At 39.4% G+C, this 24,749-nt stretch overlaps 1 protein-coding gene and 1 long non-coding RNA gene across 5 annotated transcripts in view; one reads left to right on the top strand and one right to left on the bottom strand.

The window, feature by feature from the left end:
- LOC118022160 overlaps positions 1-10,697 on the top strand; it is a 37,454-nt gene extending 26,757 nt beyond the window's left edge. The window contains exons 4-6 of the long non-coding RNA XR_004682386.1: positions 2,061-2,209; positions 10,002-10,193; positions 10,311-10,697. This is a non-coding gene — a long non-coding RNA (uncharacterized LOC118022160). The remainder of the gene's footprint in view (positions 1-2,060; positions 2,210-10,001; positions 10,194-10,310) is intronic.
- Positions 582-24,749, bottom strand: AADAT (aminoadipate aminotransferase). Of its 4 annotated transcripts, none has more exons than XM_035022707.1 (14): positions 24,735-24,749; positions 24,231-24,335; positions 23,423-23,591; positions 21,333-21,465; positions 17,545-17,619; positions 12,590-12,799; positions 10,716-10,781; positions 9,313-9,395; positions 8,784-8,880; positions 7,921-7,982; positions 7,383-7,447; positions 5,165-5,271; positions 2,165-2,266; positions 582-1,210 (listed from the first exon to the last, which is right to left on the bottom strand). In XM_035022707.1, the coding sequence occupies exons 2-14, from the start codon at positions 24,295-24,297 to the stop codon at positions 1,169-1,171; spliced, it is 1,278 nt and encodes a 425-aa protein (XP_034878598.1). In that variant the 5' UTR covers positions 24,298-24,335; positions 24,735-24,749; the 3' UTR covers positions 582-1,168. The 4 variants fall into 4 exon arrangements, with proteins under 4 accessions (XP_034878598.1, XP_034878597.1, XP_034878596.1 ...); XM_035022706.1 differs by lacking the exon at positions 24,735-24,749 and adding an exon at positions 24,702-24,719; XM_035022705.1 differs by lacking the exon at positions 24,735-24,749 and adding an exon at positions 24,411-24,534.

Here is a 24,749-nt window from a genome sequence, read left to right as displayed (position 1 = left end):
AGAGAGCAAATACAGGGTATTTATGATACTCTGTCGTAATGAGATCTCATTCTTTTACATATAATAGGCACATGCATAGAAAAACATCTAAAAGGATGGATGCTAAATTCTGACAGCAGTTATCACTGGGGGTGAGATAACAAGTAGCTTTTACTTTACTGCTTACATGCTATTGTTTGAAGATTTTTTAGTGAGCATATATTACTTTAATAATCAGATAGGAAGAATAAAGATCTGAAAAGGTGAGAAAGAAAATCATTAGAAAGTATAGCCTAAGTACCTCAAAGGGGTGTAGCAGATTTAAATGATATAACTGATAAGAATGTGTTTTTGTGAATTGTGTGGTATTATGAAAATACAGTGTAGCACATTTTTCTAAGTCTCTGATTTCTTCCTTATATATAATTAATAGGTCTGGGGGTGCCTGGGTGGCTCAGTCGTTAAGCGTCTGCCTTTGGCTCAGGTCATGATCCTGGGGGTCCTGGGATGGAGCCCCACATAGGGCTCCCGACTCGGCGGGAAGCCTGCTTCTCCCTCTCCGACTCCCCCCTGCTTGTGTTTCCTCTCTCGCTATGTCTCTGTCAAATAAATAAAATCTTAAAAAAAGAAAAAAAAGGAATAGGTCTAATGCCTTTAGGTATGTGCTTAGTTTCAGAATTTTATTTTAAAGGGATTTCTGTGGTACAACACAATGTCTGTGGTACTCTTACTGAAAATCATTTATAATAGTCAAATTCTAACAATCTTTTGCAATAAGCTTTCATTAAATTTTCCTAAAAATAGAAAAAGTTCACATTATATACCATTTTGAATTTAATTTATTTTCTTACATTTTCAAAATAATTTATGGTAAAATGTTAGCTTCAAGGAAAATTTATGGGAAACCATAAAGCAACTGGAGTTCCTTACAATAAAATCCAGGATAAAAATACTTTTTGCAGGGTGAAAATTTATCAAAAGGTATAAGTGAATTATAAATTTGTCAATCTGATGAATTTAAGGGCACTTTAAAAGTTGTCTAGTTAAATTACTGCAGATATGACATGCTTATTGAAATCCAATCTGTAAGTCTAATGCCAATGATCATTTCTTCCTGCTAAAAGCTAAAAATAATTTATGTGAAAAACCCATGGGAGATTCTGATTTCTTCATAAAGAGTTTGATTTCTTCATAAAGATTCTTTAATAAGCTGGGCTAATCTCTGGAAGGCCTGAAATAGAAAAGAGACAAGAATTAATGAAATCAGGATGCTACTTAGGAAAAGTCTGTGATAATTTTAAAAAATTCAAACAGAGTATTCATCTTAGGTTGAGATAAGGCAATCAAAAGTCAAATTTAACATCAGCTTTATCTGGGTAGGATGCCATCAATGTTCACTAATATATGTAGATATAAGCATATCAGATTCCCAGGATTTCTGTTTGTTCTTATAGCCCTCAAGATCATTATTTTCCATTTTCCCCACAACACAAGTTATTCTTTCATATAATCTCCCACCTGCATATGCACTCTATATCATTTCAATTGCCTATTCATATGTAAAAGCAGAGGTAACTTATGTAAAGCATATTTAATGATATGAGAAAGCAACTAAATAAAGAACACCAAGAACCAATCCATCTGTGAGGGCAAGTACAGACTCTTCTCAAGGTTAATGGCATTGTTCAATTTATGACTCTTCTGTTTGGACTCCCAGACATGCAGTCCTTAGGAACTTGTTTCTTTGCTTCCTGTTATTTTGGCTGAACCCAGACTTGTAATTAATTTAAGAATATTACTGTATTTGACCCTTGCTGATATATTTTTCTTCTGAGAAAGAGACTGATGGCTTTCATGAATTTGTACTGAATTTAGCTCATACTAATTCCATGAAGGAAGGAAAGAAGTTTTCTTCATAACATGCTAGTAATCTGCCAGCATGGTTCAGTAAGTCTGAAAACAGTTCACGAAGACGATGGAGTTTAACTCCAGCTTGGTCTCATGCCTTTGTCTATTTGTTGCCACTAAAGTGTGTCTTTTAATAGTAATTCATGACTTTTCAAGTGATATCTGTTTTTCAGAAACCCAAGAGGACATTAAATAATGTTATAACTCAAAAATGAACAAATGCACCAAAAAATAGAATTGATATCTGGTGTTACTCTGAAGAGAATATTGTACTCACCATATCCATCTGTTCTGGAGAAGCTGAAGAGAAGGACGCTCTAAAGTAAGGGCTAGGAGCTGAGCTATCAATGTAGAAGACATTTCCGGGAAGCATTAATATCTAAGAGAGTTTATGGAAAATAAGGGAGTTACTAAAATATAGGTAGATCCAATCTCAGAGAGGGGAAAGCCTTTTAATATTTAAAAACAATTAAAAAAATCATGAGAAAAACCATTTTATGGAAAAAGTCTGTATGTCCTACAATAACATAACTAAAAGCACAGAACCTGAAAAAATGTTTATAGTAAATATGGCAAATGCTACCTCTTTTCCATTTAAAGTATACACAGAAACCAAGAAGAAAAACACTCAAATTCCTGCTTTGACGGGCAAAGGACAGCTTATAAAAGAAATAGAAATGGTAACAAACATGAATAAATGGTTAACCAAGAAGTTATATAAATTCAAACAATGAGAAACCATTTTTAAGTTACCAAATTTGGAAGTGGCTTTTAAGCTGGGACTTGGATGATAAGTAGGTGATGGCCGAGCAAAAAGTGGGTGAAGAATATTAGGGAGAAGACAGTGTAAAGGCCTTGAGATGGGAAGAAGATTGGTGCAAAGAACTGAAAGGAGGTAGAAATTTTAATACATAAAGTGAATGAATAAAAATGTTATGTATGTCGGGCGCCTGGGTGGCTCAGTCGGTTGAGCGACTGCCTTCGGCTCGGGTCATGATCCCGGAGTCCCTGGATCGAGTCCCGCATCGGGCTCCCTGCTCGGCGGAGAGTCTGCTTCTCCCTCTGCCCTTCACCCTGCTCGTGCTCTCTCTCTCAAATAAATAAATAAAATCTTTAAAAAAAAAAAAAATGTTATGTATGTCAAGACGGAGTTGTGTGAACAACTGCTATTCTTGATGTGAGAGCACTGTGGCAGCTGCCTCACTAACTGCGACCTCCATTCCCTCTGTTTCCTGGGTGTACAAATATATTCTGTTGCCCAGGTTCTTTCTCGTTATGTGTGGCCATATGACCGAATCCTAGCCAATGGATGTGAAGTGATGCATGCCACTTCTAGGCCTTGCCCATAAAAATCTCCCCGCGTGTGATCCATCATGCTCTTTCCATTTTGTAGCCATTGTGGAATCATCCATGTGTTGAAGTCTGAAGAGCAACAAGAAGGAAGGAAGTAGAGTCTCTGAATTGCTTGTTGGAGTAGAGGTGGCTTGCACATCACATCTTTGAAAGTTTTTTTTTTTTTTTAAAGATTTTATTTATTTATTTGAGACAGAGAATGAGAGAGAGAGAGCACATGAGAGGGGGGAGGGTCAGAGGGAGAAGCAGGCTCCCTGCTGAGCAGGGAGCCCGATGTGGGACTCGATCCCGGGACTCCAGGATCATGACCTGAGCCGAAGGCAGTCGCTCAACCAACTGAGCCACCCAGGCGCCCCACATCTTTGAAAGTTTTATGTGAGTCAGAAATAAACTTCGATTGTGGTAGGTCTTTGAGATGTTATGTAGTACAATCATGCAATTCAAAAGCATTCATTGTTGTTATGTAGTATACATCTGGGCACTGCCTACTAAAGTAAAGTGAGTTGGGAGTGAAATGGTTTGGGGCACTCTGGGGAAGAGATTTCAAGGCAGAAGATGGGTTTCTGTCCTGATTAATAATCAAATGAAAACCATCATTTCTCCCAATATAGTGGAAAATACTGGGGGTGTATACTATAAGCGAGGAGCTGTAAGAGAAGGAGGGAGTAGTGATAATCTCTTTATAAGATGACCAGAACAACTGGGCTAAAGCTGTAGTTGTAAAGTTGGAGATTATTTAGAAAAAGAAAGGCTACATGCAGCAGGATATATGGGATAGATGGAGAGCACCAAAAAAACTATGAGAAAACCTGAGGTCTATGTCCTCAGCACCTACCTCAGAGATACATACAGATAGCCACTTATCAAATGATCCTGATGATAATGGCATTGACAGAAAGGCAAAGAAAACACAACATTGATTTATTATACTAAAATGTATTTCTTTGAAATAAGTCAGTATTTACTACGTACTTGCTGTGTAGAATTAGTAGGATTAGAACAATGAATAAAGCGTGAGTCCTGCCCTCAAGTAAGATGGTTAGAGAGGATGCATGACTCAAAGTCCAGGTAGTCAGCTCCCAGGTCTAACCTCTAGATAGCAATTTTCTAGCGTCCAAACCACCTCATCTCTTATGTACTAGCATGGTCCTGTGCTTGTATCAACACAATCTGTTCGCTCGTAATTATTGCTTCAAAACAAAAGCGATCCTAGAAACAGATCTTAGTATTTATAAAAGACTGGCAAATGTGCCAAAAGCATTAATTCAGGGAGAAAGGATAATTTGTTGGGTAAATTGGACAGCTACACAGAAAAATATTTAGATTTTCCACCTTAATCAATGCCCCCAAATGATAAGTAAGTAGATTTAAGGACAAAAGGAGAAAAAAAAAATCCTGGAAGAAATCCTTACAGGCCAATTTTAAGTGAAAATAACAGGATACAAACTTTTCTGTGTAATTTTAACCATGGAAAATAACTGCACAGCCAAAATACTACATGTAGATGAGCTCTTCAAGAAAATATACTACAAATGGCCACAAAATCGGGGTGGTGAAATGATGGGCTACTTAAACATTTTTCATTATACTGTTAACGAATTTCCCAAGTTTGCTAGCATGCTTTACTTTCTTAAATCAGAGGGGAAAAGCCCTCTGCTCTTAGTCGCTAAACTAACCAGTAGCTGAGATGAACGGCTGTATTTCCATTAATGTAGACCAGAAGAAGAATTATGTAACTCAAAAATCTATTATGATTTTAACAATGAGACAATATTATTAGAAATATTAGATATAGAAATATCAGATAACATCTGATATTAAAATATTATGGGTTGGGATGGAGGGCAATGATAAACACCTCTCTTCATTTTTATTTTAAATGAAAAATCACTTTAAAGAAAAAGTATAACCCCCCCCATTTTACCTCTTTCTTAATGGCTTTTTCTTCAATCAGTTGTTTTATATCAGAAATGCCCTTAATTTTAACCCATAAAAACATTCCAGCAGCGGGAACATGCCATTCTGCCAAACCTACAAACCAAGAAAGAGAATATCTGCTAAAGTCATTTTTGATGATATCAAATATATCAATTAATGACATAATCGCAGTAACTGTCAACTAGTATATCCAAAAAAGTTCCTTCGGGGATAGCATTTTTAAAACATAGAATTTAATGAGTCCTGAAAATTGAGGTTCTGAGTTTATTTCAAAAGTAAGAGAGTAGGGGCAGCACCTCGGTGGCTCAGTTGGTTAAGCGTCTGCTTTGGGCTCAGGTCATAATCTCAGGGTCCTGGGATGGAGCCTGATGTCGGGCTCAGCGGGAAGACTGCTTCTCCCTCTCCCACTCCCCCTGCTTGTGTTCCCTCTCTCACTGTCTCTCTCTGTCAAATAAATAAATAAAATCTTTAAAAAAAATAAGAGACTGGGGTGAAGGGAGAGAGGGAGACTCAAGTATATATTTCCAATATACTCAAGTATATATTTCCAATTCCAAATATATACTCAAGTATATATTTCCAATTCCCAAGTCAGTCTTAGGGTAGTGCAAGGCATCTAAGGCCTGTGTCTACTTCCCTTAGTTAGAACCATACCGAAGCCAACTATGGCTCTTTTAATTATAGGAGAAGATTTTTCGACTCCTTCTAGATTCTTCCAGTGCTTCAATAAATTGTGTCATTTATACAATAGTTTTGAAGTCCAGTGGATTAGAGTTTTTATCACAATGTAATAGATTATGAAAAGAAGTACTGAAAATTCAAGAGTTCCAGAAGTATTGGTAGGCTTTATGTTTCATTGAGTATTAGGATAGAGAAACCAAGAAGGAAGGACAATTATTTTGATTTTAATTATCTTTTAAAACTTGCTGTTGATTAGAACCTGTTATTTTTTTAAAGATTTTATTTATTTATTTGACAGAGAGAGAGCACAAGCAAGGGGAGCATCAGGCAGAAGGAGCGGGAGCAGCAGACTCCCCGCTGAGCAGAGAGCCCGAGGTGGGACTCCATTCCAGGACCCTGGGATCATGACCTGAGCTGAAGGCAGACACTTAACCAACTGAGCCACCCAGGCGCCCCTAGAACCTGTTCTTTAACTCCACTGTACAAAGTGGTAGAATAGTACTCTTATTAAAAAGAATTCTATATTTACCAGAAATTTATAGGGAACAAGATATGACAGAAATAAGGAACTGATTTTTTTGTTTACCATTATTCACCCCAAAAGCTTTTTCTTTTCTTTTTTTTAAGATTTTATTTATTTATTTGACAGCGAGAGAGGGAATACAAGCAGGGGCAGTGGGAGAAGGAAAAGCAGGCGCTCCACTGAGCAGGGAGCCTGATGCTGGGCTCGATCCCAGGACGCTGGGAACATGACCTGAGCCGAAGGCAGATGCTTAACAACTGAGCCGCCCAGGCGCCCCACCCCAAAAGCTTTTTTAATGATATAATTAAAACCACATAATTCATTAATAGAAAATTAAATCTAAATCATCCTGCAATCAAATTAGCAATAGGTATTATTAGAGAGATAAATCATGCTAATGATTAGAATGCAAGTAATTTGTAATGAGAGAACTGCCTTAGATTGTACTATTTTGTTTTTATATGGTCTAATTAGAAAAGGAGCATACTGTTTGACAATTCCTCTGCTGTTTGGGGGAAATTTTGAAGTAACTCTAAAATCTTCTGAGTATAGCCATCATTTGGCTTTAAGTTATTGCTAGCTGATTTTCAGGGTCCTGGGATCGAGCCCCGCTTTGGGCATCGGGTTCCCTGCTCAGCAGGAAGCCTGCTTCTCCCTCTCCCAGTCCCCCTGCTTGTGTTCCCTCTCTCGCTGTCTCTCTCCTGTCAAATAAATAAATAAATAAATCTTAAAAAAAAAATAAAAGGTCTTTTCCCCCCCTTTAAGCCACAAATTCTTTGCAGCGGACAGGTAAAGCAGAGATAGATAGAATAGTGCCAGGGTTTGTAGACTGTTACTTCTGAGATTGCTTATAGGGTCACATTACCTGACAAGAATACTCCTGGACTCTTGTTTCTCATCTCCCAATATTATTAACAATAACTGTGCAGTGTTACCCGCCACCCCCCCACCCCATGAAAGTGCTGATGTCTGTCACAGGACAGGATGATGCTCCACTCACCACTTAGCCATTTGTCTGCAGCTGCCAGTAATGCATCCCTCTGGTTCCTATAGAAATCAGTAACCCTAGAAGAAGAACACAACGAAAGGCATGCATTTGGTTCACTGACTGAAGAAACCAGGAGTCCAGTCTATAAGAATCTGTTTTCTAGGGGCGCCTGGGTGGCTCAGATGGTTGAGCGTCTGCCTTCGGCTCGGGTCATGATCCCAGGGTCCTGGGATCGAGTCCCACATCGGGCTCCCGGCTCAGCGGGGAGCGTGCTTCTCCCTCTGACCCTCTCCCCTCTCATGCTGTTTCTCTCTCGCTCGCTCTCTAAAAAATAAATAAAATCTTTAAAAAAAAAAAAAATCTGTTTTCTATCTTGATTAAAATGTGGAATGCTTGAAAAAGGAATAGAGCATGTTTATTTGACCTGTCTGGTGGCAAACTTTTGACCATTGTTTTTTTCCTTTATTTTGGAATAATTCCAATGAAAATTAATAAAATTAATAAAGGGAAGCCTATTTCTATGTAAAATATGGAAGCTAACATGCAATACCTCTCTACATGAGCCAGGAAACCCTCTTCTCCCCATTGGTGTAGAAGCTGTGATACCAGAAGCTAGAAGAGATAAGACACAATAACACACGTCATGGTTCACCCTCTAAAATGTTTTTTTTTCTTTTCAAAGCATAAAAAGCAAATCACTCTTGATTACCTGTAAACCACCACAAGAAAAATAACAAGCTGAACCAAGATTTACAGTGATTTATAATAAATGTTAATAACAATGACAATAAAATAACAAATACTTATGTAGTACTTGCTATGTGCCAGAAACTACTGTAATATATTAATACATTTTAGATAATTTAATCTTTGTAATAACCTAATTAGGCTATCATTTCTATTTTACTGATGAGGAAACCAAGGCACAAGGGTTAAATGAACTTTCCCAAGGTCACCCTGTCAGTGAGACAGAGAGCCTGGATTCAAGTTAGACTGTCTAGCTCCAGATCCATGCCATTAGTTACCATACTATATCGCTTCTCTAAATTTATTAAAAAATGCATAGTAGATATATGCTGTATAATATTTTCAGTGATTTTTCTATATAAAATGGAAGTTCTAAATGTTATAAATGGATAATGAAGTTTTGTTGGTAACAGACACAAAAAATATGGGAAAAAACCCCCAACTTGATAAAACATGGGGACATCTGTACGCTGCAAAGTATCACTAGGTTAATTCAATTCTCATCTGCCTTTTACAGTAAACATCTGCGGCATCTGATCTCGAGATTATGTATCAGTGATTTCCCTCCCTGCCACCTTCACTCAGGCTTACTTGCTAACATCTATTTTCTATTCTGATTGCTTAAAAAAAAAACCCAAACCCTCCTATTTCTGACATTGTCCTTACCTGTGTAAAAGTGCTGGGGTGCAAGGTTGAAACTTGTGTGTGTAAGACAACTCTCTCTATCAAGGCTTTTGGACCGGTTAAAAACCCTATTCTCAACCTACACAAAAAGAGAAAAGGCCTGGGTTAACAATGAATACATGTCACCATACTGATTTCATTAGGAAGACAGTTGTGACCTGGGGACCTAGACGATTAAAACACTCTACTAAAACTAGCTACTTGTTATTTAAAATTCAAATTTAAGTGTACATTTAAAATAGAATGCAAGTCTAAGTATTCGAAATGTGTTCTTTCATATATGAAACCCAAAACCTGACCAGTCCCATTCCAACTTTAGATTAATGCCCAAATACCTTTGATTACTGGAGATGAATAAAGAAAAGGCATATATTACTACTGATAATCAAACTGATGTTTTAAGGTAAGTAGGAATACTAGCATCTTAAATGAGAATTATTTGGACTAAAGGACACTCAGGTACAGCCTATCTTTTTTAGATCTGGCCGTAAATTAAGACACAAGGCCTTACCCAGAGGAGAGGACTTTTGAAAAAGAGTCAGCTCTGATGACACGCCCATCAATGTCCATGGAAAGAAATGTTGGTGCCCAGGACTTGAAATGGAAAAAACACATACTGTTGGTTTCAGAACTCTGTTTAGTGAATGTATAATTATTTTGTGTAGGGAATGGAAAGGGCATAGATTCCGATAGCAGTAACACAACCATCTTCTCTGTTACCTTAGTCTCAACCCTTAAAATGGAATAAGAAACCGAGATGCATGATCTTTTATGAGTACTGGCCTAGCTTCACAGCTTTTCTGCCAAAAACATACAGAAGAATTTACTCATTTGCTTAAGATGCTATTATTATGAATTTAGGGAAACCTCAAATGGGCCCTCCAAGGCTCAAAGGTTGAGATCCAGGATTAATAGATTTAGAGGAAGGGTTCAAGAAAAACTCATTTGGATTAGATCAAAATGAAGAGGGCCTGCAGCATTCAGGATTGTTTTGAGAGAGAATGCTGATCCTTAGAACAGCTAGAAAGACAAAACAAGATGAGGAATGTAGTCAATCTGCAGTATGGACCTCAATATTTCCTTCAAAAGGAGATGCACAGAAGAAAAGAGGCCAGGTCGTGCGGAGGGTAGGGAGTAGGTAGGTAGACGTGATATTCAGCAAACTATACAGAAAAATCAAGAATTTTTGTTTCTTTTCAGTAGATTTAAAGGAAGCATTGAATCCAAGTAGATGTTCTCAGCAGCTCCGAGAGCAAATAAAGAAAGTGTTTGATTTTGAAGAATCAGGCATTGGGAGTCTGTACCACTGCTAATGTCTATTGGGAGACGGTGATCGTGGAAAGTGGCATGCATATATAGTGAAAAGGAACCTAAAAATCCCTTATTCTGCAGGTAAGATCCAGGCCTTCAATGACAGGGATGGTAAATAGGTGGCATTCTGCCAGTACTGCTTTCCCCTATGTCTGTAATGGACACCGCTAACTGAGCACGACCGTCTTCCTCTTTCAGATCCTTCTCAGACATCACTCCAGCCAGCCATTGCCAAGAGATTATAGCTGACACCTACTTCACATCCCTGGTATGATGTTTAAAAAACTATGAACTAGGATCTGAAGTTCAAGAAGACCATCAGCCCCCGACTCACTCTGTTTGTCCAAATGCATGGTATAGAGCACTAGCTCCTATTTTAAAGGTAAGTCATTTCTGGAAAAAGCAGTAATACCAGACATGAGAAGTATTAATTCCACGATAAAACTGAAAGACTAAAGATTGAAGTGGTAGCAAATTACTACTAATTTTATATAATTTCAATGTAAAGATAGATTAGCTCTGACTCAGCAGCCAGGTTAAAGTCAAGTCAGTGTAATCACAATTTATCTTCTAATTGTGAAATAAGTTCACATCATCACTTACCTTGCTGAACTGGAGAAAATAGTACGGATCATCTTCTATGATGAGGAAATCATATTTTCTTGCGAGCTAAAAAAAGGTTAAAGTAGCATATTTAATTCTTAAGAACTATCTAAGCTGAAAATCACTTGGAATCATAATTCTTTGTATTCATTTATTCATCCAAGAAACTACTGAGTGCCTCTTTCCTAGACACTGAGGATACAGAGATGAACAAGGCACTCACTGAAGGCTCTTGTTCTCATGGAACTTACATTCTAGGTTCTGAAAGACAATATACATAAGCCAATGGATAATGAAGAGAAGAAATATAAGCAGGAGGTTTTAGGGGCTAGGCAGGGTGATAAACAGGGTGATATCTGAGGGGGAAAGAGAGAGAAAGAGGGTAGCTGTTTCAGGCTGAATCATTGGGAAGCCCTCCTTGACAAGATAACACAAGTGCTCAGCATGACAAAGTGGCCTGCAGCAAGAAGGAGGTAAGAGACAATAAGGCCTGAGACTAGACTACCAGGTCACATAGCTTTGTGAGGCAGATGAAGGAATTTGGATTTTATTTTAATTGAAAAGGGAAGCCACTAGAGGATTGTAAACAGGAGGACCACGAGACTGGCTTTACATTTATATTTCAGAGGAGGGAGGGAAGGACATGACTGGCTGCTGTGTGAAGAATGATTGGTTGGATTTCGAGAGTGGAATGCAGCAAGGTCCAGCATGGAAACTATCCTAGTAGACTAGTGAGGAAGGTGGTGGCTGGGAAGATGGTGACAGTAAGCGCAGAGGAGAGAAACTGGTGGATTTGGATCCATTTGGTAGTGGAGTCCACAGGATGGGTTGGATGTAGGGGGTGAAGGGGGAGAGAAGGGAAAGAGAGGAATAAAGGGTGACTGTTCATAGTGGCACTATTTACAGCGATAGAGAATGTGAGGGGTTGTGGATTGGAGGTTGGGTGTGGCTGGACTAAATCAAGAGTTCCATTTGGCCATGGTAGGTTGGAAATGCCCATTAGACATTCATGGTGGATGTTGGAAACAGAAGTTGGATGGAGGAGTTGGAAACAGAAGTGCGGAGTTCAGGGGAAATTTAGAATGGAATTTATAGCCATACAACTGGATGAGACTATCTGGGGGTAGTATGTAAATAAGAGGAGAACTCCGGACAGAACTCTGGAGTATGTGAAAAATAAGACAATATTTTGACACATACACACATAAATAAGTGAAAGAAACTGTTTGAAATCTTTCTTTATGATTCCACTACACATTCTATATAGTTTAATATGGCTTTGGTACTTATATTAAAAAGCTATTTGTAGCAAAAGTCTATGGAGCACAGTCAGGTACATAAAAGAGACTTTACAAAAGGCACATTTCTCTCTTATTTTTCAAAGATTTTTGTACTGCTATGTATGTGTTTGATATAAAAAAAAAAATGGTAATAGTGAAAAGTTTAGACATCGTAGTCAGGTACCTAAAAGAGACTTGACAAAAGGAGCATGCCTCTTATTTTTAAAGAATTTCTTTGTAACCTGAAATGCGAAGGAGTAGGAAAGAGAAGAGAGAAGTTGAAAATATAAATATAAATAATGAAAATCAAACGGGGTTTGATTAAATAACCTCATAAAATTTAACATTAGGTAAAAAATGCTATTTTTTTAATGAAAATATCAATTAAAGGAAAAGAAAAATCTCATAGTTAACTAAGGATGGAGTAATTTCTTATGTTACAATTTATTAGGACCCTCGGGCATAGATGACTTCCTTTTATTAAAAACTATCTTCCTTGTAATAATAAGAAATAAGAAAGGGAGCTTGCACAGTACTCTTCTCAAAAGTCAAATAAACAAGAACATTGCCACAGAACACATTCTTTTAAAATACCTCATAGATTTCCTCCTTGCGATTACTTGTTAATGAGTTTCCAGTAGGGTTGTTGCCATTTGGGACAGTGTAAAGAAACTTGGGGGTGTTTTTCTTGGGGTTCTTTGAGTTTTCTGGTTTCCATTTGGAAAGTACTTCTTTGAGGGAGTCCGGAATAATCCCATATTCATCACTGGCAACATTAATGATGTTGCAGCCCAGCGGCTTCAGCTGTTGAGCACAAATAAAAAGAAAAGCCCAAGATTCAGACATGATCACAAAATGTGTCATTGGTTCTTCTTCTACTAACCAAGAATGTTACCATTTATACCCTTAAACATAGAAACCTGCACTCATCTCTACACTCCAAGGGTTGAGTGTATATTCTCATTTTATTGTTGCCCTGGGGTAGATTCCATTATTGTTCAGAAATATGCCCTGTCAGTTCTCAGAGGAAAGAGTATATGCTTCCTTGCTCATATATGTCAGGATTGGCAATACTGTCTTGCTTTGGCCGGTGAACTGCAAGCAGAAGTGATGCGTGTTTTGTTCAAACAGAAGCTTTAAAATCCAACTTGTGGCTCTCCATTTCCTGTCTCCCTTCTCTCTAAGACTGGCAATGCTCCAGGTAGAGGCTGCTTCTCTCAGCTTGGGGCTTGGGATGGAGATGGCCCGGAACAGAGAAGCTGTGTGGTCGATACGTGGAGTGTGAGAGCAAGAAACTTTCTAGCCGTAAGCCGTGGAGATTGGGGTGGGGTGTTATACTGCATAACCTGCCCTCTTCAGACTGAATTAGCTTTAGAATTAGAATTAGAACTGGTTCAAAAAGTACATGTTCGTTAACGAACGCTTCTCTTGACAAAGTTAAACACAGAAAGCATCTTTTATGCTAATACCTAAAATGGTTACAAGCCGAGGTGATCTTCAAAATATTTAACAGGTGGTAGAACACGGGTACATCAGAAACAGCACCTGACTGGAATAGAGTCCTGGGGGCCCCCTGCATTAATTCTGTATCATGGGAAGTTCCGGGTGGTCTTAGGAGAGGGGCCAGGGGGACCAGGGTGGTGATGGGCATGGAGGGGAACAGGGCAGCAGCTTAGCAAGGAGTATGGAGGTAGTCTGTATTTACCAAAGGCTAAGCCTGAAATCACAAGCAGTGGCCTTGCTTATAGACATAATTTTATAAAAATCTTGGCGAATCTTTTTTTTTTTTTAAAGATTTTATTTATTTATTTGACAGAGAGACACAGACAGAGAAGGAACACAAGCAGGGGGAGTGGGAGAGGGAGAAGCAGGCCTCCCATGGAGCAGGGAGCCCGATGCGGGGCTCGATCCCAGGACCCTGGGATCATGACCTGAGCCAAAGGCAGACGCTTAACGAGCCACCCAGGCACCCAAAATCTTGGGGAATCTTATTCTTGGATGAACATAAAGAAAAAAATTGGAACTTTAGAAATAACAATAATTTGAGTGAGGGTCTCAGAAGAAAAATTTTTCAAAGGATAAGCACACCCTCTTTTAGCAAATGTGGAATTATGTACTAGGTGGGAATAATCCAGACAAATTTATGACAAATTTAAAAGTTCTTAGGCTGAAAAAGCACATCTACCACGAATAAACAAATTAATATTGGGCCATGAAATAAACACATATTGCTTACTAGCAAATCTCATAGCCTGACACATAGTTTCTGTTTGGGTATGTGGAAACATTTGTGCATGTGTGCATGATGCCGATTACACAGACACTGGTTTTAGATTCGTAGGCATTATACAAAGAGTTTAGTAAATAATTATTAATTAGTATCCAATCATTAAGAAAAAGCAATTATTTTACTTTAGTTTTTTATTGTGGTAAATAGATATATAACAAAAATTTTGCCTTTTTCTTAAAAGATTTTATTTGAGCGAGAGCACGAGAGGGGGGCGGCGGGGGGCGGAGGAGAAGCAGACTCCCCGCTGAGCACTGAGCAGGGAGCCCCATGCAGGGCTTGATTCCAGGACCCCAGGATCATGACCTGAGCCAAAGGCAGATGCTTAATCAACTGAGCCACCCAGAGGCCCCCCCACATTTTCCCATTTTTAACTGTACAACTCATGGCATTAATCACATTCATAATGTGTGCATCCATCATTGCTGATTTCCAAAACCTTTCATTACCCCAAACAGAAACTCTGTACCCATTAAGCAATAACTATCCATTCCTCTGTATCCCCAGGCCCTGATAACCTCTAACTTACTTTCTGTCTCTGTGAATCTGCCTATTTTAGATATAAGAAACAAATAAATGGAGTAATAGAATATTTGTCCTTTTGTGTCTGGCTTCTTTCAGTTGGCATAATGTTTTCAACATTATGTAGCATGTGTTAAAACTTTGTTCCTTTTGGGCGCCTGGGTGGCTCAGTTGGTTAAGTGACTGCCTTCGGCTCAGGTCATGATCCCAGGGTCCTGGGATCGAGTCCCGCATCGGGCTCCCTCCTCGAGGGGAAGCCTGCTTCTCCCTCTCCCACTCCCCCTGCTTGTGTTCCCTCTCTCGCTGTGTCTCTCTCTGTCAAATAAATAAATAAAATCTTTAAAAAAACAAAACAAAACAAAAAAAACCTTTGTTCCTTTTTATGGCTGAATAATATTCCATCATATGTATATGCCACATTTTGTTTATCCATTCATCTGTAGATGTACACTTGAGTTGCTTCCACCTTTTCGCTATTATGAATAATGCTGCAGTGAACATTTGTGTACAATTATCTGTTTGAGCTCCAGTTTTCAATTCTTTTTGGGTATATACTTGGAGTTGAATTAATGAGTCACATGGTAATTCTATGGTTGTTTTGAGAAACTGACAAACTGTTTTCCACAGTGGCGGTACCATTTTACATTTCCACTAGCAATGTACAAGATTCAATAACACTTATTATTTTACATGAAAAAAATAGGTATTCTAGTAGGTATAAGGGAGTATCTCATTTTATTTTTGATTTGCATTTCTCTAATGACTAATGATGATATTGAGCATCTTTTCATGTGCTTATTGGCTGCTTGTATATCTTCTTTTTTTTATTTTATTTTTTTATGCTTGTGTATCTTCTTTGGAGAATTTTCTATTCAAGTCCTTTATCCATTTTTAAATTAGATTGTTTTTGTTGTTGTTGTTATTGAGTTGTAGGTCTTTATATATTCTGGATATTAAGTCCTTATCAGATATATGATTTGCAAATATTTTCTCCCATTCTGTAGGCTGTCTTTTCACTTCCTTCATAATGTCCTTTAAGGCACACAAGTTTTTAATTTTTGATGACGTCCAATTTATTTATTTATTTTTCTTTTTGCCTGTGTTTTTGGTGTCGTATCTAAGAATTTAGTGCCATACCCAAGGTCACGAAGATTTGCCTTTATGTTTTCTTCTAAGATTTTATAGTTTTAGCTCTTACATTTAGGTCTTTGATCCATTTTGAGTTAAACTTTTATATGGTCCAAGGGTCCAATTTCTGTCTTTTGCATGTGAAAATCCAGTTATCCCAGAACATTATGTTGAAGGGATTATTCTTTCTCTACTGAATGGTTTTGGTACCCTTGTTGAAATAAAATGACCCTAGATGTGTGGGTTTACTTCTGGACTCTCAATTCTATTCCACTGGTCTATACAACCATCCTTATACCAGTACCACACTGTTTTAATTATTATAGCTTTGAAGTTGGTTTTGAAATTAGGAAGTGGGAGTCCTCCAACTTTGTTCTTCGTTTTCAAGATTGTTTTGGCCATTTGGATTCCTTCCAATCCCATATGAATCTGACAGCTGGCTTTTCTATTTCTGCAAAAAAGGCTACTGGAATTTGACAGGGATTGTTTTGAATCTGTAGTTTGCTTTGGTAGTATTGACATCTAAACAAGATTAAGTCTTCCAATTGATGGATAGGTGATGTTTTCCTATTTATTTGGGTCTTCTTTAATTTCTCTCAGCAGCATTTTGTAGTTTTTAATGTACAACTCTTTTACCTCTTTTCTTAGGTTTAATCTCTGATATTTTATTCTTTTGCCTGTTATTATAAATGGAATTGCTTTCTTAATTTCCTTTCCAGATTGTTCACTGGAAAAGCATTTTTTATAATCCAATTTCATGTCTTAGGAGTTTTGAGAAAATATGCCTTTCATTAAGACTAGCTAATAGCTTTATATATTAATTAAGATAATACTAAACTTGAAAAAAAAAAAAGAGAGAATGTGAAGTTAGAATCAACAGAGCAGAAAGGTCCCCTCATTCATTCCCCTATTTTAAGCTAGAATGTGTTAGATGACAGTTGAGAGTAATTTGAGCACCTGAAGTGATGGGCAGCGCTTTACCTCCTTAGGGAGTCAGGAGTCAGGTAAAGGCTCATGGCTAGGAAGTTCTTATATTGAGTTGAAATAGTTTCCCTATAGTTTCCACCCTTTGGTTCCAGGTCTATTAACCTAATGACCTGCACAAATCAGTCCATGGCTATCCTAAAGTACTGTGTCCCAAACAAACCTACTTCTCAGTGCTGTGCTCTGAGCAGGGCACAGCAGAGCCAGACGATCAGCTTCCTCCTTCTGGACATTATAGTCCCATTAATTTAACACTAGAGTCCTAATTATACCATATTGGTTTACAGTTATATTAAATTGACATATGACTATACTTAGACATGTGGTAATAAAAGATAGTAATAAAAAATTAGTTTTTGTAAATGAAGTTGCATTTCAAGTGAAATATTAAGAAAGCTGGATGTGATTTTGCACAGCTTAATTTTAGCACCTTTACATTTAGACTTTGTAAAAAGAAATGTATAAAGCAGAGGGCACATTTAACATATTTTGCATATATCATTTAAGATGCTCTTGTTTACAGATGGAAGATACTATTTTATTTTTCCATAGATAATTCTAAAGTGTAATGTTTTCTTCTTGTTTATTAAAAGAAAGAGAGTTGCCTTTCATAAAAATGTGTACTCACAGCTTGAAGTGTTCCTGAATAAGCAGGTTCATTTAGGAGGACATTATCTCCAGGATTAACCATCATTTCAAACACCTAACAAAAGAAGCATAGGTTAGTCTGGATAGTATTCTTTCCATTCTTAGAACGCCTTTTTTATAGTTTGAGCTCACTAGGATTCTAGAGTAGGAATTGGTAAATTTTCTGTGAAGTACCAGATGGTACATACTTTGTGGGCCATAATGTCTCCATTGCAACTATTTATCTCTGCCTCTATAATGAGAAAGTTGCCAAAGACATTATATAAACCAATGGGTGTGGCTGAGTTCCTATAAAACTCTATTTACAAAGTTAGATGAGGGCTGGATTTGGCTCTCAAGCCATAGTTTCCCAAACTCTGTTCTAGGGTAAGATAACTGGTTTGGCTCCTAAAATTCACTTATGCCTTTTATTCCTTCTTTGAAAATTCATTAAATATTTACTATAAGCCAAGCCTGTGTATGGCATGGAGACAAAATGATGAGCATAGCAACACGGTTCTTATCCTCATGGAGCTACTAGTCCAATGGGAAAGCTAGACACTAATCAAATAATTACTCAAATAAATGTATATTTAAAAACAATGGTGAGTGCTATTAAGTATAGATGCACAATGTTATAAGGGCTCATTGTAGGAGGACTTGGGCATTCAGGGAATTCGGGGCATCAGAGAAAGCTTCCTTGAGGAAGTGATGAGTTGGTATAGAGGATCACAGTAGGTACTTTGAGAAACTGAAATAATTCTGTGACTTGAAGGGGAAATATAAAGAGGAGGGTGGAATGAGATCAGACAGAAGTAGGCAGGGAAATACCATGTAGACATTCAAGCCACATGAGGCAAGTAAGAATTTCAGGTAGAGGCTGGATAGGGGGAGTCACATTATCAGATATTCACGTTAGGAAGATCATTCTGCCTTCAATATGAAAGAATGAAAGATGAGTGAGAATATATGTGGAAAGTCTGGGAAGTTTGAGGATTATCTGGAATGTTTTTGCTGCAGTTCTGGGGAGAGATATGGGTGTAGCCTGACAGACAGTGATGATGGAATTGGAGAGAACTGAGAAGTATTTAGGAAATCCAAACCAACAGAACACAATCATGGACTATAGGGGAGTGAGGAAGAGGAGGCATGAAGAATGACTCCTAGATTGCTGGCCACGGAGCTAGACAGATAGAGGGAGTGATGCTGTTCACTGAAAAAACAGAACCACAAACTCTCAGAGAGGGACAAGGTGATGAGTGTGTTTTGGTTTGAGATGCCTTTGAAACATCCTGTCATGGTGCCAGGTAGACAGATGGGACACATGGATTTGAAAGGAGCTTGGAAGTTATTAGCATATGATCAAGCGCATGGGTGTGAATGGTGGGACCCAGGGAGAGTATGTGGATTAAGGGGAGAAGAGTTTCTGAGGACTGAGCCTTGAAGAACTCTTGACAAATGATGGATGTGTAGAGGAGGAGGGCACTGCAAAGGCAGGGTAGTTGGGCCAATGAGATATTGAGAGAACCAGAGAAGAGTGTTTCAGAAAGGATGGGAAGATCAACAATGTGAAAGGATATTTAAGGACAGGCGTGACAAATCTTCAGAGATTCTGCAGACAATATGATCTAGACAATAGATATCAAAGGGGTCTTTTATGACAAAATCTTACATAATTCATGGAATCATCTTTTCTTTCCTTGTGGTGTGTCACAATCATCAGTTCAAGCCTCTCCTTCCTATCATTTTAACAACCTGTATCTCATGACAAACAGTATGGCCATTATCAATTGAGATAGACGTTCTGGCTTTTGTTTTCCAGTTTGGCCTAGAATGTTCCCTTCATCTTTTCCTTATGAGCTTTTGGCATGTTATGACAAACAGTATCTTCCTCCAAAAAGTTTCTAAGTGATTCAGGCTTTAGAGGACATCCTAGGACCAAACAAATTACTTGGGTGGCATGTGTATTGCCAATAAATCAAACGAAAACCTAATCACATACATTTTCCATGTCAATTAGGGAACATGAAAATGCCAAATATCCTAAATGAAAAGAAGGGCTGTTTATTATCTGGTAGCACTATTTAATAGAGGTAGACAGAGACAGAGGTGCCTAACATAACATCTATCTTGGAGAACAAATTGGAAGGAATAGTAAACCAGATTCCCACGAAGGCCTCTGTAATAAGCATGTCTATAAGTAAGTGAGTTATTGGTGTATCTGGCCATCTATGCTATCTCCCTTTGTTATGACTGATGTGAAAGATAATGAAGAAATCGTCTTGAGCATCGTTCTGGGAGAAAAGTTCATGGGGTATACCTTCCTAAGAAAAGAATTTAATTAAAAAGAACTTTTTTCATATTAATCTATAGAATCACAGATGTTTCTCTTCAAGTAAACACTCAAACAGTAGCTAATTCCCCTTTTTTTCCAAATTAAATACAAAAAGAGGGAGGAAAAATTATATTCTTATTACTTAAATACATTTTTCTGTCACAATAATTTAAAATTCATTAAAGCTAACTAGATTGCAGCTTTCACATTTTCCTAAAAAGAAAAACAAAGCTCCTCTGGTTTAAGACAAATAAGAGCCCTTTTTAGTCTATGGGGCACCTGGGTGACTCAGATGGCTACACGTCTGCCTTCAGCTCAGGTCATGATCTTGGGGTCCTGGGATTGAGCCCCACATTCGGCTCCCTGCTCGGCTGGGAGCCTGCTTCTCCCTCTCCTTCTACTGTTCCCCCTGCATGTGCTCTCTCACTCTCTCTGTCAAATAAATATATAAAAATAAAATTAAAAAAAAAAAAGATAAATAAGAGCCCTTTTTAGTCTAGATGTGAAGACTGAATATAGAGAATCTTTATCTAGGACTAATTATTCATGAAAAAGAAAAGAAAAAAAGAAACAGATGAGACTGAGAACCACTGGTGCAGTCTCTTGTGGGAACTCCCCAGGAGTGGTTATATCTGTGGACTTGCTGGAACCCAGGAGAGAGGCCAATGGAATAACTGAAAGAGAGAGAGAAAGAGAACTGAGAGAGAGAGAGAGAGAGGGAGATAATAGGAGAACTAACCCAGAGAGAAGTCAGGGACAGACACAGACCTAGATCTACAGAAGCACATCCAAGGAGACCAGATGTAAACAGGGCTGAGCACAGATGACCTAAGCAGACTGGCAAAGGAATAACATTTCATCTCAGGAGTACCAGGATATGTTTTCTAAAGAATATAAAAATCCTAGTGAAACTTCGTAACTACATAAATCAAAATGTAACCTGAATCTCTAAGCCAGATGAAATTAAGCAGTGCTCATTAATTAAGCTTCTGGTAGGAGTTGAGTACTTCCTTAAGGGGAATCTTGTTTTAATGACTCATAGCTCTGGGACATTAACCACATGATCTACATTTAAGAAAAATCCGGTTGGTGAATGTCTTTAGGTTCCCTGTTTAAAATTCTAAGTAAAGACAAGATAGACTACCAGTAACTCATAAAATATGACCCTCGGGCGCCTGGGTGGCTCAGTTGGCTAAGCGACTGCCTTCGGCTCAGGTCATGATCCTGGAGTCCCTGGATCGAGTCCCGCATCGGGCTCCCTGCTCGGCAGGGAGCCTGCTTCTGCCTCTGACCCTCCCCCTCTCATGTGCTCTCTCTCTCTCATTCTCTCTGTCTCAAATAAATAAATAAAAAAACCCCAAAAAACATGACCCTCTTGTGGTCAGGTGAGAGATGACTATATTTATGAATGTATTTGATTCTTAATTTGGGGTTCCCTTTCCTTTCTGTCTTACCTTGCAAAGACCGTCTTGGCTGCCAGATGTTATGCATATGTCCATCTGTCCTTGGCTGGTTGGATAATTGATGGTGGGAGGATTATGCAATTTTACTTGTAACTGTTTTAGCCAGGACAACAGCTCTGGGATTCTAAAGCATAAAACATATTTTCAAATTTATAGTATTAAAAACCATTAATAATACTAGACAATAGTTAAATGGTAACTGTATGCCAAGCACTTTATTCAATTTAAAAATCCTCAAACGTTTTTTGCCAATATTAATAACCCTATTTAAAAGACAATGCAACAGACTTATAGAAATCGACTCATTAAATGAGCTGAGATATGAATCTACATCTTTCTTATTCCAAAGCCTATTCTCTTTCTTTTATATTAGAGCACTCACTGAATGATCGATTCTGTGTTCTCCTAGGAAAATTTCCCTAGGCTACCTAGAAGTTCAGTCTCAAGATCTTTGTATCATGGAAAGAAAAACCTATAGTATATATTACATATAATTCATATATACATAACGTGCTATGTTTCAATATACTTCTCAATTACAGAACAAAGAAGACTTTAATAAAGTATAATTTGTAGACACTCCATAAATTACCCTTTATCACTGGAAGAAGACCAGCTAGGAAAGTCATAAAGCATGTGTTCCAGCTTGCTTTTATGAATGGATAAAGAAGATGTGGTGTATATATATACAATGGACTATTATGCAGCAATCAAAAAACCGAAATCTTGCCATTTGCAACGACGTGGATGGAACTAGAGGGTATTATGCTAAGAGAAATAAGTCAATTAGAGAAAGACATGTATCATATGATTTCACCGATATGAGGAATTCTTAATCTCAGGAAACAAACTGAGGGTTGCTGGAGTGGTGGGGGGTGGGAAGGATGGGGTGGCTGCGTGATAGACACTGGGGAAGGTATGTGCTGTGGTGAGCGCTGTGAATTGTGTAAGACTGGTGAATCACAGACCTGTACCTCTGAAACAAATAATACATTATATGTTAAAAAAAAAGAAGAAGATAGTAGGAAGGGAAAAATGAAGGGGGGGAAATCGGAGGGGGAGATGAAACATGAGAGACTGTGGACTCTGAGAAACAAACTGGGGGTTCTAGAGGGGAGGGGGGTGGGGGATGGGTTAGCCTGGTGATGGGTATTGAGGAGGGCATGTTCTGCATGGAGCACTGGGTGTTATGCACAATGAATCATGGAACACTATATCAAAAACTAATGATGTAATGTATGGTGATTAACATAATAAAAAAATCAGAAAAAAAAGATCTGCTTCTCTGATTACTGTTACCTTTTACAAAGTAGATCTTGAATTATGCTAGTTTTGTTTTGTGGCCTACCTTTCATATTTCAGTACAAATCTCAGTCCTACTTTTTTGTTTTGATAAAATATGCATAATAAAATGTACCATTTAAAAAAAAAAAAGAAATTAAAGACAACTGGGGGCGCCTGGCTGGCTCAGTTGGTTAAGCATCTGCCTTAGGCTCAGGTCATGATCCTGGGGTCCTGGGATCCAGCCCTGGTTGGGCTCTCTGCTCAGTGGGAAATCTGCTTCTCCCTCTCTGCCCCTTCCCCCACTTGTTCTTTCTCTCTCTCAAATAAATAAAATCTTAAAAAAAATAAAAGACATCTGAACAGAGGGCAAAGTATTTGCATAGCTGTCTGCAACTATTAAGGGAACACAATTTCTACAAAATCCACCCCCTCAGGACTTAAAATTTGCTGCTTTCTGGATTGTCCTTTTCCTCCTTCCTCCTAACCTGCTTCTCTTCCCCTAACTGTATCATTTTTTTTTTTTTTCCCCAGTCTCAGCTCCAATGATATATACCTTCTCTTGGCTTCTACAAGGAAATAAGCCTTTCATTATTTAAAGTCAAGGAGAAGTCACTGAGGAGGGTTAAGCATTTAATAAACCTGTTGCTCTTAATTATTCTTAATTATTCTTTGAAAACTTTCCCCCAAACCTTCCTACCTGTGGAATACCCAGTTAAAAAAGATACGTTACTTTATCAGTGGGCATTAGAATATTGCTCATGAAAATGAACAAAATTATGTTATCTGTTGATAACTACCCGGCACTTTGAGAATACTGAAGTGCTCTCTTCATCATCTCTTCATCAAACTGGATGGGCTTTCCATTTTTTATGGTGATAACAGCAGTCATAAAAGGGAACGTATTGGGGTTTGGTGATCCAGGAGCCAAGGAGATGACTGATTTCGGTGCCCTGCTCCAAGTCTCAGCTACAATACATACGGAAGAGAAGAATAAACATTTCCATTGAAGACTTTTCATCAACAGAGACAGCTCAATATGTTGCATTCAATAAAACTGTAAAGCTGAACAATTTCTAGGGATAGAATACTAACCTAAAATAAACACGTAAAATTACTTTTTCTGGACCCAGCTCGCTGGTGGGGGAACCAAAGAATGGAGATGTCCAACTAAGGCGGAGCGATGAGCCAGTTAAGCGAGGGGCCACAATCCCAGAAAGCCTCCTCTCCTCCTCTGAGCGCCTCCCTGCCCGTCAGGCTCCAGCGCTCACTCCTTCCCGCTTTACCAGGCCCTGCCCACTCCGCACACACCTGCACCTGCGCCTAACATGCACTCATCCTGCCGCGAAGAGCCTTTCTAGACAGCACACCCTCCCTCTTCCAAGGACGTGTCCCGCAGCAGCTGAGAGACCCATTCCCCGCCTCCCGTTCCGGCCCAAGTGCTCTGAGAACAAAGTCTGTCCCCGTTTCAGCTCTGCACGCTGAGCCTGCACCACTGGGAGCGTCACAGCCGCAGGAACGAACCCGCGCCAGCGCCGCCCGCAGGCACCGCCGCCGGAGGCTCGGCGAGAACCCCCCCCGGCGGAGGGGCGCCGGCCCAGGACTCACTCACGACGCGGACGGCGGAAGGCGTTCTCGCTGCGCTCGTGGCGGTGAGGAACCGTGCGTAATTCATGTCTCTGGTACCCAAGCACGCTCTTCGGTAGCGGAAAACTGGAAAACCAAACCCCGCGTCGAGGAGTGCTCCGAGCTCGGAAACGCCGCCTCGCTGGACCCCCCGCCGCTGACACGCCGCGGCTGGAGGCTGCGCTCGGCGTCTGGGTCCCGAACGGGCCGGGGGCCGGGGGCCGGCCCGCACAGTGCGCCGCAGACGCAGGGTCGCTCCCCCTCGCGGCGCGCGCCCCGCGCACTCGGGCCGCCGCGGGGGCCGGGGCAGGTTCCCGCCTCGCCCCCTTACGCCCCGCGCCGCAGCCTATGGCCGCCCGCCGCGCGCGCCGCCCCATCCCGGGTCAGCGCCCTCCGCGCGGGGCGCGCTGGGTGACGGCCGGCCGCGAGGCCCTTGCAGTCCTGGGCCAGTGCCTGAGTCCGTTTAAAGCGAGGCCCACTCTTGACCTCGCAGCGGGGAGT

This window comes from Mirounga leonina, unplaced genomic scaffold (assembly GCF_011800145.1).
Source record: "Mirounga leonina isolate KUSES-001 unplaced genomic scaffold, KU_Mleo_1.0 Mir_176, whole genome shotgun sequence".
NCBI lineage: Eukaryota > Metazoa > Chordata > Mammalia > Carnivora > Phocidae > Mirounga > Mirounga leonina.
This window is presented reverse-complemented; position numbering and strand designations above follow the sequence as displayed.

What these genes read in the sequence shown, in the direction of transcription:
- AADAT (XM_035022707.1), bottom strand. Translation starts at nt 24,297, where the DNA reads ATGAATTACGCACGGTTCCTCACCGCCACGAGCGCAGCGAGAACGCCT. An exon ending in TTCCTGGCTCATGTAGAGAG is followed by an intron (nt 7,448 to 7,920) that starts GTATTGCATGTT and finishes TTCTTCTTCTAG; the next exon opens with GGTTACTGATTTCTATAGGA. An exon ending in TGCAGACAAATGGCTAAGTG is followed by an intron (nt 5,272 to 7,382) that starts GTGAGTGGAGCA and finishes CTTGGTTTGTAG; the next exon opens with GTTTGGCAGAATGGCATGTT.